The 13,888-nt window shown below is 39.0% G+C and overlaps 1 protein-coding gene across 1 annotated transcript in view; it reads right to left on the bottom strand.

Moving 5' to 3' along the window:
- Nucleotides 1-13,888, bottom strand: part of LOC113932540 (ATP-binding cassette sub-family A member 3-like) — a 256,540-nt gene that overhangs the window by 121,843 nt on the left and 120,809 nt on the right. The window contains 1 exon segment of the mRNA XM_035722222.1: nucleotides 575-746. Coding sequence (XP_035578115.1) covers nucleotides 575-746 — 172 coding nt within the window.

Raw genomic sequence — 13,888 nt, forward strand, 5'->3', positions numbered from 1 at the left:
GTAGGATGGAATAAAATTTTATTTGTGTAAGGTATTAAGGGAAAGGATTAATATCTATTTCTGATCTAACTACATTGAAAATCTTATCAAGATTATTTTATTCATTAATATACTTGTAGTCTTTCTGATCAGAAAAACAAAATTATATTTATTTCTTTTATTTAATACTAAACCATAATCTATTTGTCAATTTTGAAGGGAACTATCCCCATAAAATTTGTATATAATTATTATGGTTTGTTAAGTTTTGATATACAAACTATGGTTCATCATGAGAAAATGCCCCTAATCTGGTCAGCCAATATCTTCTAACAGTCATAATTTTGGGTCTTGTCATATAAGAAAATAAATGAGAACTTTTCAAAGTGATTCTGAGAATTAATGGCGAAAGCAGCAGCTGTGATCTTTATCCAGAACCCATTTCTCCTGCATCAGGAAATTAATGGGGTCCATATCTGGCTGGCTCTTCTATGTCTAAACTCCAAACATCTTTTAAGTTAAAATATTAAACAAAGTATACATATTGTATCCAAGCCAAAGATACTAGGTTTATATTCTTAGTGAATTTGCTCACCCCAGTATTAAATTTAATAGTAGCAATTTCATTCAATCTAGAAAAAACAGCTCTCTCATGATATCTGGGCACATTCATATTCCACCTCATGTCTCGTCTTATTTTTTGGCCCTTCAAGGAAAGAGAGTGGGTATCCTGAATATCCATTTGGGAATCTGCCAGGTTATTGACCCTACAAACACACATAAACAACAAAAAGCACAACACATTTCATTTTGACTATAGACTCTATTTTATTTAGGGAAAGTCAAACAAGGTTCCAAATTTGGAAGACTCCTTGATCTTTCTCATTGATTGTAAGCTGTACTATATAGAGGCAGCATGATAATAGTGCTCCCAATAAACCAGAGGGCTGCTGAAAATCCATAGCAAAGTTTATACCATTCTGAGACATCATGAGAAAAGCAATTACAATATATTGTATGTTACATAAGCTGAACTTATTTAACTTAAAACTTACCTCTAGCCAAAGATAATTACTCTCCTTTGGGGGTTAAAATGTTCTTTGTTTTGTGAAATGATGCGGATATTTATATAATAGTTTTTTTTTTTTTAAGTCCTAACATTTCCTACTACTGCCTATGTCTAAAACTGGCTCTTTGTGTGTGGATACTTGAAAGAGGAGAAGAGATATAGAGGGATAATTATAATCTAAGGAAAAAAATTATAAGAAAAGTGGGAGAAACCATATATCCCAGTATATTGAGAAATAAGAAAAATTAATTACATTGGTCAAAGTGGTAAAACCCTTAGTAGAAAATATATGATTTGAAAGGTGTATTTTTTCTTTTCTTTTTTTTTAAAAGATTTTTATTTACTTATTTGTGAGAGAGACAGAGAGACAGTGTGAATGCGCAAGCAGGGGGAGGGGCAGAGGGAGAAGCAGGCTCCCGGCCGAGCAAGGATCCTGATGTGGGACTCGATCCCAGGACCGCAGGATCATGATCTGAGCTGAAGGCAGACGCTTAACTGACTGAGCCACCCAGGTGCTCCAGGTGTATTTTTTCTACACCACAGAATTATCAAAATCTTCTTAATACCTTCCTGTTAGCATTTGCATGAAAAAGAATATTGATAAATTCTGAACTATGACAATCAAAAGCAATGAGTAGATTGATAAGACTTCTCTACCTTAAAAAACCCATACATTAAATACATTAAAAAATCTGCCTTAAGATATTCTTGTGCATGTTTTTTGTTTGATACTAAAAGTCTGAGGACTATTGTGCTTTTAAAATATAATCAAATATTTTTCTCTTTCATTTTTCTTAAGTTCTTTTTTATCTTCATATTTTGTTTATTGGTAATAAATTTCCATTAGGAAAACATTAGAGAATATAAATAAGTACAAGGCAAAATATTCCTACTACCTAGAGATAGTACTGATATTTTCCACATACCTTTATAAAAAGGCACAAACATACATACACTCTCTTAAAAGTGTCAAAGGAATTATATTGTCCATTTGTTTTCCTTTTATCTTCTTATTTTCCAGCTTCCCCCCAGCTTTTTGAAATATGATTGACAAAAATTATATGTTTAAGGTATAGAACATGATGTTTTGATATATGTATATATTATAAAATGATTACCAAAATCAAGCAAATTAACATATCCATCACTTCACATACTTTTTTGTGATAAGAACACTTGAGATTTACTCTCTTGTCAGATTTCAAATTTACAATATATTATTAAATATAGTCACCATGCAGTATTTGTGGCGACCAGTAGGTCTCCAAAACTTACTTATAACTGAAAGTTTGTACTCTTTGACCAACATTTCTCACTTTTCCCACCTCCTTGCACCTGGTAACCACCATTCTATTCTTTGGTACTATGAGTTCAACTTTTTAAAGACTCTACATAAAAGTGAGATCATGCAGTTTTCATCTTTCTCTGTCTGGTTTATTTCACTTAGCATAATGTCCTCCAGAGAGCCCAGAAATAAAAACACACTTATCTGGTTAATTAACCCACAATAAAGGAGGCAGGGATATACAATATATTCTGTCTTTTCAATAAACGGTGTTGGGAAATCCGGACAGCTACATACAAAAGAATGCAACTGGACCACTTTCTTATGCCATACACAAAAATAAACTAAAAATGGATTAAAGACGTAAATTTGAGACGTGAAACCATAAAATTCCTAAAATAAAACAGGAGTCATCACTCAGACATTGGTCTTAGCAACACATTTGTGGATATATCTCCTGAGGCCAGGAAAACAAAAGCGAAAATAAATTATTGGGACTAAACCAAAATAAAAAGCTTCTGCACAGCAATACAACAAAAAGACAAATTAGTGAATGGGAGAGGATATTTGCAAATGACAAATCGAATTAAGTGTTTAATATTGAAAATACATAAAGAACTTACATAACTCAACATGTGCACACACATGCAACACACACACAATCAGATTAAAAAATAAACAGATGAGAGAAGAGGCAAGATGGTGGAAGAGTAGGGGACTTTGTTTCAATTGGTCCCCTGAATTTAGCTGGCTATCTACCAAACCATTCTGAACACCCATGAAATCAGCCTGAGAAGTAAGAATATATATTTGGATCTTTACAAGCAGAAAAACACCACCTGTCTTGAGGTAGGAAGGGGTGAGTCATGAATCTGCAGAGAGATATTGGAAGATAAACAGAAGGGGGATGGAGCCTCCATAAGTTGGCACCTGAAAAGTGATATAACACTGGAGAGCAAAAGCGTCCTGTGCCTGGAATGGGCAAAAACTCACAGAGCGGTAGTGTCAGGGAAAAGGCTTTAGAGCAGCCCCCAGACAGGATCCAGGACCTGTGGGTGCACACTTGCAAGCCCCTGTGAGCCTGCAACTACTCACAGTTTTAGAAGCACAAAAGGCAGGGACACACACCAGTCCCTGGGTCGACCTGTGAGAGAGTCCCTGTAGGCATGCACTGTGGGTGGCTGTGGTTTTCAGAGGCTCATACGGAAACAGAGATTGTGTTCTGGAGGGTTTAGTGAAGAGAACAGACTGTGATTTCTCTGCTCTGGGACAGAGATCTGGGGGTGGCCATTTTTGCTTTGACCCTCGGAAGAGGCACGGAAAGCTGCCAGAAAACAAAAGCTCAAAAAACCGGTTTCTAAGGAGCCGAGCCCCCAGACAGGGTGCAGGGCAACTCTGCCCAGGCAAGATTGCCTGAGAAACAGTGCAGCAGGGCCCTCCTGCTTCCTCTATGTTTTTTCTTTGTACCTTTTTCTCATTTCAACTAGATGTTTAATGTATTTCATAGTAGCTTTTTAACTTGTACTTTTTCACACCTATTTTTTTTATAGATATATGCTTCAATGCAGTCCTTCTTTCCTTATTCAATATTACCTTTACAAGTTTTACTTTCCCTGTAATTTTGGGAAGTAGTGTCATCTAACAAACAGAACAAAATACACCCAGGAACAACTGAAACACTCTATTTTCTCCACACTGAGAGACTGTAGCCCTGCTTCCCCTCACCCCACTCTTTTTTCCCCCAAAGATTATATTTATTTACTTGACAGAGAAAGAGAGAGAGAGCACAAGTAGGCAGAGCCTCAGGCAGAGGGAGAGGGAGAAACAGGCTCTCCTCTGAGCAGGGAGCCCGATGTGGGGCTCCATCCCAGGACGCTGGGATCATGACCTGAGCTGAAGGCAGATGCTTAACCGACTGAGGCACCCAGGCGCCCCTCACCCCACCCTTAAAAATTTTTTTCTAATGTAATGTATGGTGATTAACATAACAATAAAAAATAAAAAATTTTTTTCCAAATTTTAAAAAAATTCTATAAATTTTATTCTTGTGTTTCATTTTGGCTTTATCTTTTCAGCGGTGCCTTCCAACTGCTCTGGATTTTCCTATGGTGCATCTTGCTTGGGTCATGGTATTTTGGATTCAGTACATTCCCTCAACCATCCCTCAACAGAATGACTAGGAGGAGGAACTCCCAACAAAGGAAAGAACCAGAGAAAATGGCCTCTGCCACAGACCTAATGGATATGGATATAAGCAAGATGTCAGAGAAAGACTTCAGGGTAGCAATTATGAAGTCAGTAGCTAGGCTTGAGAAAACCATTAGTGACAATATAGAATCTCTGAGGCAGAAATGAGATCTAATCAGGCCAAACTTAAAATGCTATGAATGAGATACAGTCCAAATTGGATACTCTTACAGCCGGGGTAAATGAGGCAGAAGAATGAATTAGTGATCTAGAAGATAAGCTGACAGAAAGGAAGGAAGCTGAGGAGGATACGGATAAATAGCTACAAGCCCATGAGATCAGACTTAGAGATCAAGGGCACCATGAAATGTTCCAATATCAGAGTTATTGGGATCCCTGAAGGGGTGGAGAGAGAGGACTAGAAGGCATATTTGAGCAAATCATAGCTGAGAACTTCCCTTATCTGGGGAAGGAAACAAGCATTCGTGTCTAAGAGGCAGAGAGGACCCCTCTCAAGATCAATGAGAACAGACCAATGCCCCAGCATATAGTAGTAAAACCTGCAGATCTTAGAACCAAGGAAGCCATCCCGAGAGCAGCTAGGGGGAAGAGATTTCTTATGTATGGAGGGAGGAACATCAGAATAACGTCACACCTATCCACAGAGACCTGGCAAGCCAGAAAGGGCTGGCAAGACATATTCAGGGTACTAAATGAGAATAACATGCAGCCAAGGATCCTTTATCCAGCAAGGTGGTCAATCAGAATGGATGGAGAGACAAAGAGCTTCCAGGACCAGCAGAAATTGAAAGAATATGTGATCATCAAATCAGCCCTGCAAGAAATTTTAAGGGGGTTCTATAAAAGAAGAAAGACCTCAAGAGTAACATAAACCAGAAATTTACAGAGAAAACCTATAGAACAGGGACTTACAGGCAATATGGTGGCACTAAATTCATATCTTTCAATAGTTACCCTCAATGTGAATGGCCTAAATGCTCCCATGAAATGGCACAGGGTTACAGATTGATAAAAAGACATGGCCCATCCATATGCTGTTTACAAGAGACTCATTTTGAACCTAAAGATACCTCTAGATTGAGAGTGAGGGGATGGAGAATCATTTATCATGCCAATGGACCTCAAAAGAAAGTGGAGGTAGCAATTCTCATATCAAATTAGATTTTAAACCAAAGACTGTAGTAAGAGATGTAGAGGGACACTATATCATACTTAAAGGGTCTATCCAATAAGAAAACCTTTCAGTTGTAAATATCTATGCCACCAACATGGGAGCAGCCAACTACATAAGCCAACTGCTAACCAAAATAAAGAATCATATTGATAATAACACATTAATACTAGGAGACCTCAATATGCCACTCTCAACAATGGACAGATCATCTAACCAGAAGATCAACAAAGAAACAAGAACTTTGAAGGACACATTAGACCATATGGACTTCATAGATATATACAGAACATTCCACCCTAAAACAACAGAATACCCATTCTTCTCGAGTGCACATGAAACTTTCTCCAGAATAGATCACATCCTGGGTCACAAATCAGGTCTCAACCAATACCAAAAGATTGAGATTATTCCCTGCTTGTTATCAGACCACAATGCTTCGAACTGGAACTCAATCACAAGAGAAAATTTGGAAGGAATTCAAACACTTGGAAGTTAAAGAGCATCCTGCTAAAGAATGATTGGGTCAACTAGAAAATTAAAGAAGAATTTAAACAATCCATGGAAACCAATGATAATGAAAACACATTGGTCCAAAACTTATGGGATACTGCAAAGGCAATTGTAAGGGGGGAAATACATAGCCATCCAAGCCTCTCTCAAAAAAGTAGAAAAATCCTAAATGCACAAGCTAACCTTACACCTAAAGGAGCTGGAGAAAGAGCAGCAAATAAAACCTAAAACAAGCAGGAGAAGAGAAATAATAAAGAGCAGAGATCAATGAAATAGAAAAACCAGAAAAACAGTAGAGCAGACCATCGAAACTAGAAGCTGGTTCTTTGAAAGAATTAATAAGATCAATAAACCTCTGGCCAGACTTATCCAAAAGAAATGAGAAAGCACCCAAATTAATAAAATCATGAATGAAAGGGGATAGATCATTACTAACACCAAAGAAATAGAAACAATCATTAGAAATTATTAATAGCAACTTTATGCCAACAAACTAAGCAACCTGGATGAAGTGGTTGCCTTCCTGGAAACTTACAAACTACCAAGACTGGAACAGGAAGATAGACAATCTGAGTAGACCAATAAGCAGTAAGGAAATTGAAGCAGTAATCAAAAACCTCCCAAAAAACAAAAGTCCAGGGCCAGATGGCTTCCCAGGGGAATTCTAACAAACATTTAAAGAAGAAATAATACCTATTCTACTGAAGCTGTTTCAAAAAGATAGAAACAGAAGGAAAACTTCTAAACTCTTTCTATGAGGCCAGCATTACCTCGATCCCAAAACCAGACAAAGACCCCAACAAAAAGGAGAATTACAGACCAATATCTTTGATGAACATGGATGCCAAAATACTCAATAAGATCCTAGCCAATAGGATACAACAGTACATTAAAAGCATTATCCATCACAACCAGGTAGGATTTATTCCTGGGATGCAAGGGTGGTTCAACTTTTGTAAACCAATGAACGTGATCGAGCACATTAATAAAAGAAAAAGACAAGAACCATATGATCCTTTCAACAGATGCAGAAAAACGTTTGACAAAATACAGCATCCTTTCTTGATTAAAACTCTTCAGAGTGTAGGGATAGAGGGAATGTTCCTCAATATCATAAAAGCCCACAGCGAATATCATTCTCAATGGGGAAAAACAGAGCTTTCCCTTAAGGTCAGGAACATGACAGGGATGCCCACTCTCACCACTGCTGTTCAACATAGTACTAGAACTCCTAGCATCAGTAATCAGACAACAAAAAGAAAGAAAAGGCATTCAAATTGGCAAAGAAGAAGGCAAACTCTCACTCTTCGCAGATGACATGATACTCCATGTGGAAAACCCAAAGATTCCACTCAAAAATTGGTAGAACAGCAAGGTGGCAGGATACAAAATCAATGCACAGAAATCAGTTGGTTTTCTATACACTAACAATGTGACTGTAGAAAGGGAAATGAAGGAATCGATTCCATTTACAATAGCACCAAAACCCATAAGGTACCTAGGAATAAACCTAACCAAAGAGGTAAAGGATCTATACTCTAGAAACTACAGAACGCTTACAAAAGAAATGGAGGAAGACACAAAGAGATGGAAAAACATTCCATGTTCATGGATTGGAAGAATAAACATTGTGAAAATGTCTATGCTGCCCAGAGCAATCTACACTTTCAACGTCATCCTTATCAAAATACCATTGGCATTTTTCACAGAGCAGGAACAAACAATCCTAAAATTTGTAGGGAACCAGAAGAGATACCAAATAGCCAGGGGAATGCTGAAAAAGACAAACAAAGCTGGGGGCATCACAATGCCTGATTTCATGCTATATTACAAAGCTGTGGTCACCAAGACACCATGGTATTGACACAAAAACAGACACAGAGATCAATGGAACAGAAAAGAGATCTCAGTTATGGACCCTCAACTCTATGGTCAACTAATCTTCAACAAATCAGGAAGAAATATCCAATGGAAAAGACAGTCTCTTCAATAAATGGTGCTGGGAAAATTGGACAGCCACATGCAGAAGAATGAAACTGGACCATTTCCTTACACCACACACAAAAATAGACTCAAAATGGTTGAAAGACCTAGATGTGAGACAGGAGTCCATCAACATCCTAAAGGAGAACACAGGTAGCAACCTCTTCGACCTCAGCCGCAGCAACTTCTTCCTAGAAATATCGCCAAAGGCACGGGAAGCCAGGGCAAAAATGAACTATTGGGATTTCATCAAGATAAAAAGCTTTTGCAAAGCAAAAGAAACAGTCCACAAAACCGAAAGACAACCGACAGAATGGGAGAAAATATTTGCAAATGACATATCAGATAAAGGGCTAGTATCCAAAATCTATAAAGAACTCATCAAACTCAACACCCAAAGAACAAATAATCCAATCAAGAAATGGGCAGAAGACATGAACAGACATTTTTCCAAAGAAGACATCCAAATGGCCAACAGGCACATGAAAAAGTGCTCAACATCGCTCGCATCAGGGAAATCCAAATCAAAACCTCAATGAGATACCACCTCACACCCGTCAGAATGGCTAAAATTAACAAGTCAGGGAACGACAGATGTTGGCGGGGATGTGGAGAAAGGGGAACCCTCCTACACTGTTGGTGGGAATGCAAGTTGGTGCAACCACTCTGGAAAAAGGTATGGAAGTTCCCCAGACAGTTGAAATTAGAGCTTCCATTCGATCCAGCAATTGCACTACTGGGTAATTACCCCAAAGATACAAATGTAGGGACCTGAAGGGGTACGTGCACCCCAATGTTTATAGCAGCAATGTCCACAATAGCGAAACTGTGGAAAGAGCCAAGATGTCCATCGACAGATGAATGGATAAAGAAGAAGTGGTATATATACACAATGGAATATTATGCAGCCATCAAAAGGAATGAGATCTTGCCATTTGCAATGACGTGGATGGAACTGGAGGGCGTTATGTTGAGTGAAATAAGTCAATCAGAGAAAGACATGTGTCGCATGACCTCACTGATATGAGGAATTCTTAATCTCAGGAAAGAAACTGAGTGTTACTAGAGTGGTTGGGGGTGGGAGGGATGGGGTGACCGGGTGATAGACATTGGGGAGGGTATATGCTACGGTTTGCGCTGTGAATTGTGCAAGACTGTTGAATCACAGATCTGTATTTCTGAAACAAATAATGCAACATATTTTAAGAAAAAAGAAAAAGAAGAAGATAGCAGGAAAGGAAGGACGAAGGGGAGTAAGTCAGAGGGGGAGACGAACCATGAGAGATGATGGACTCTGAAAAACAAACTGAGGGTTCTAGAGGGGAGGCGGGTAGGGGGATCGGTTAGCCTGGTGATGGGTATTGAGGAGGGCACGTTCTGCATGGAGCACTGGGTGTTATGAACAAACAATCAATCATGGAACACTGCATCAAAAACCAATGATGTAATATATGGTGATTAACATAACAATAAAAAATTAAAAAAAGATGTTATATATGAATGTAATGGCAATGGTGACTACAAATCAAAAACCTATAATAGATACACAAAAAATAAAGAGAGTGGCATCCAAACATAATGCTAAAGAAAGCCATGAAACCATAAGGGTAGAGAACAAGAGGAAAGAAGAGAACTACAAAAACAACTAAAAAAACAATGAATAAAATGGCAATAAATACATACTTATCAGCAATTACTTTAAATGGACTAAATGCTCCAATCAAAAGACAAAGGGAGAGGGGAGGAGCAAGATGGCAGAGGAGTAGGAGACCTAAATTTCATCTGGTCCTAGAAATTCAGCTAGATAGGGATTAAACCATTCCAAACACCTACAAACTCAACAGGAGATCGGAGAATAGCAGCAACTCTCTGAACAGAAAATGACTACTTTCTGGAAGTTAGGACATGCAGAGAAGTGAATCCGAGGTGATATTCGGAAGATAGATGGTGGGGGAGGGGGCCTCCATCAGCGGCTACCAAAAAGTGATAGAGCAGTGGAGCACAAAATCGGAAATTTTATAAGTTGGCTCTGCTGAGGGACGTCGCTCTAGTGGCTAACTGGGACAGTGTCGTCTGAGGACCTTCGGGGTCACAGAAAGACCAGGGATGCCTGAGGGCGGCAGAGCTCCCAGGTATCGGAGCAGGGAAGCCAGCTGCAGAGATGGAGCCGAGGGCAGGCTCTCAGCTTGGGGTTGCCCTAAGCTGTGATCCACGGCACAGTCGGGCCATTGCTCTTCCAGCAGGGATCCAACAAGTGGCAGATCCGGGGAGACTCCCCTTCCTCCCCCGGGGGGAGGAGCGGCGCGGGAGTGCATTGCAGGGATCTGCTGGGCTTGGAGACTCCAAACAGGGCCATGTGCCAGAGATAGAAATGCTCAGTCACAGGCCGGGTGAGCACAGAGTGCAGCTGGAGACTGGGGAGACGGGAGTGAGTGACTGCTTTTCTCTGGGGGCACACTGAGGAGCAGGGCCCTGAGTTCTCAGCTCCTCCGGGGCGGAGATTGGGAGGCTGCCATTTTCACTCTCATCCTCCAAAGCTGCACGGAAAGCTTGCAGGGAACAAAATCTCCTGAGAGCAAAGCCGAGCAGATTCCTTACCTCAGACCCGGGAAGGGCGAGGCAATTCCGCCTCTGGCAAAGACATCTGAGAACCACTGCAACAGGCCCCTCCCCCAGAAGATCATCAAGAACAGTCAGTGAAGACCAAGTTTACCAATCATGGAGAACGGCAGAACTCTAGCACTAGGGGAATACTGCACATAGAATTCATGGCTTTTTCCCCATGATTCGTTAGTTTTTTAAGTTAATTTTTAAAATTTTCTTTTTTCTGTTTTTTGAATTTTTCTTTTTCCCTTTTTCAACCAACATCTTATCAATCCCCTTTTTAAAAAAATCTTTTTTATTTTTCATTTTTAGAGTCATATTCTATCCCTTCATAGTAGTTAACCATATATATATTGTTCTCTCTTTAAAATTTTGGGATACAGTTTCTTCTAACAGACCAAAATATACCCTAAATCTGTAGTGTATGGCTTTATTCTAGTCTCCTGCCTGATCACATTCTCTCCCCCGCTTTTTTAATCCTCTTCTTTCTTTTTTCAACCAACTTCTTATCTTATCTTTTATAAAATCTTTTATAATTTTCACCTTACAGTCATATTCCATTCCTTCATTGTATTTACCCTTATTTTTGTCCATATATAAGCTTTTCTTTCTTTAAAATTTTGGGAGGCACTCTCTTCTAACAGACCAAAATAAGCCCAAAATCTAGTGTGTGGCACTGATCTATGCACCAGCATGATCATATTTGATCATATTCTGTTTTTTTTTTTTTTTCCTTTTCTTTCCTCCCGGTTTCAGGTCTCTTCTGATTTGTTTAGTGTATATTTTTCTGGGGTCATTGTTACCCTGTTAGCATTTTGTTCTCTCATTCCTCTATTCTCCTCTGGACAAAATGACAAGACAGAAAAAAATCACCTCAAAAAAAAAAAAAAAGAAAAAGAGGCGGTACCAACTGCCAGGGACCTAATCAATATGGACATTAGTAAGATGTTGGAACTAGAGTTCAGAATGACAATTTTAAGGATACTAGCTGGGCTTGAAAAAAGCATGGAAGATATCAGAGAAACCCTTTCTGGAGAAATAAAAGAACTAAAATCTAACTAAGTCGAAATCAAAAAGGCTATTAATGAGGTGCAATAAAAAATGGAGGCTCTCACTGCTAGGATAAATGAGGCAGAAGAGCAAATTAATGATATAGAAGACCAAATGATGGAAAATAAAGAAGCTGAGAAAAAGAGAGATAAAGAACTACTGATCATGAAGGCAGAATTCGAGAGATAAGTGATACCATAAGAGAAAACAATATTAGAATAATTGGGATCCCAGAAGAAGAAGAAAGAGAAAGAGGGGCAGAAGGTATATTGGAGCAAATTATAGCAGAGAACTTCCCTAATTTGGGGAAGGAAACAGGCATCAAAATCCAGGAGGTACAGAAAACTCCCCTAAAAATAGGTCAACACCCTCACATCTAATAGTAAAACTTACGAGTCTCAGAGACAAAGAGAAAATCCCGAAAGCACCTTGGGATAAGAGATCTGTAACCTACAATGGTAGAAACATTAGATTGGCAACAGACCTATCCGCAGAGGCCTGGCAGGCCAGAAAGGACTGGCATGATATATTCAGAGCGCTAAAAGAGAAAAATATGCAGCCAAGAATACTCTATCCAGCTAGGCTGTCATTGAAAATAGAAGGAGAGATAAAAAGCTTCCAGGACAAACAAAAACTAAAGGAATTTGCAAACACTAAATCAGCCCTACAACAAATATTGAAAGGGGTCCTCTAAGCAAAGACAGAGCCTAAAAGTAACATACACCAGAAAGGAACACAGACAATATATAGTAACAGTCACCTTACAGGCAATACAATGGCACTAAATTCATATCTTTCAATAGTTACCCTGAATGTAAATGCCTAAATGCCCCAAAGGACACAGGCTCTCAGATTGGATAAAAAAACAAGACCCATCGATATGCTGTCTGCAAGAGACTCATTTTAGACCCAAAGACACCCCCAGATTGAAAGTGAGGGGGTGGAAAAAATTTACCATGCTAATGGACACCAAAAGAAAGCTGGGGTGGCAATCCTTATATTATACAAATTAGATTTTAAAACAAACACTATAATAAGAGATGAGGAAGGACACTATATACTACTTAAAGGGTCTATCCAACAAGAAGATCTAACAATGGTAAATATCTATGCCTCTAACATGGGAGCAGCCAATTATATAAGTCAATTAATAACAAAAGCAAAGAAACACATTGACAACAATACAATAATAGTGGGGGATTTTAACACCCCCCTGACTGAAATGGACAGATCATCTAAGCAAAAGATCAACAAGGAAATAAAGACTTTCAATGACACACTGGACCAGATGTACTTCACAGATATATTCAGAACATTCCATCCCAAAGCAATGGAATACATATTCTTCTCTAGTGTACATGGAACATTCTCCAGAATAGATCACATCCTAGGTCACAAATCAGGTCTCAACCGGTACCAAAAGATTGGGATCATTCCCTGCATATTTTCAGACGACATTGCTTTTTTTTTAAGACCTTATTTATTTATTCATGAGAGACAAAGAGAGAGAGAGGCAGAGGGAGAAGCAGGCTCCCAAGAAGCAGGGATCCTGATGCGGGACTGGATCCCAGGACCCCAGGATCATGACCTGAGCCAAAGGCAGACGCTTAACCATCTGAGCCACCCAGGCGCCCCAGACCACAATGCGTTGAAACAAGAACTTAATCACAAGAGGAAAGTCAGAAAGAACTCAATTACATGGAGGCTAAAGAGCAACATAGTAAAGAATGAATGGGTCAACCAGGAAATTAAAGAAGAATTAAAAAAATTCATGGAAACCAATGAAAATGAAAACACAACTGTTCAAAATCTTTGGGATACAGCAAAGGCAGTCCTAAGAGGAAAGTATATAGCAATACAAGCCTTTCTCAAGAAACAAGAAAGGTCTCAAATACACAACCTAACCCTACACCTAAAGGAGCTGGAGAAAGAACAGCAAAGAAAGCCTAAACCCAGCAGGAGAAGAGAAATCATAAAGATCAGAGCAGAAATCAATGAACTAGAAACCAAAAGAACAGTAGAACAG

Source organism: Zalophus californianus, chromosome 10, assembly GCF_009762305.2.
Source record: "Zalophus californianus isolate mZalCal1 chromosome 10, mZalCal1.pri.v2, whole genome shotgun sequence".
Taxonomy (NCBI): Eukaryota; Metazoa; Chordata; class Mammalia; order Carnivora; family Otariidae; genus Zalophus; species Zalophus californianus.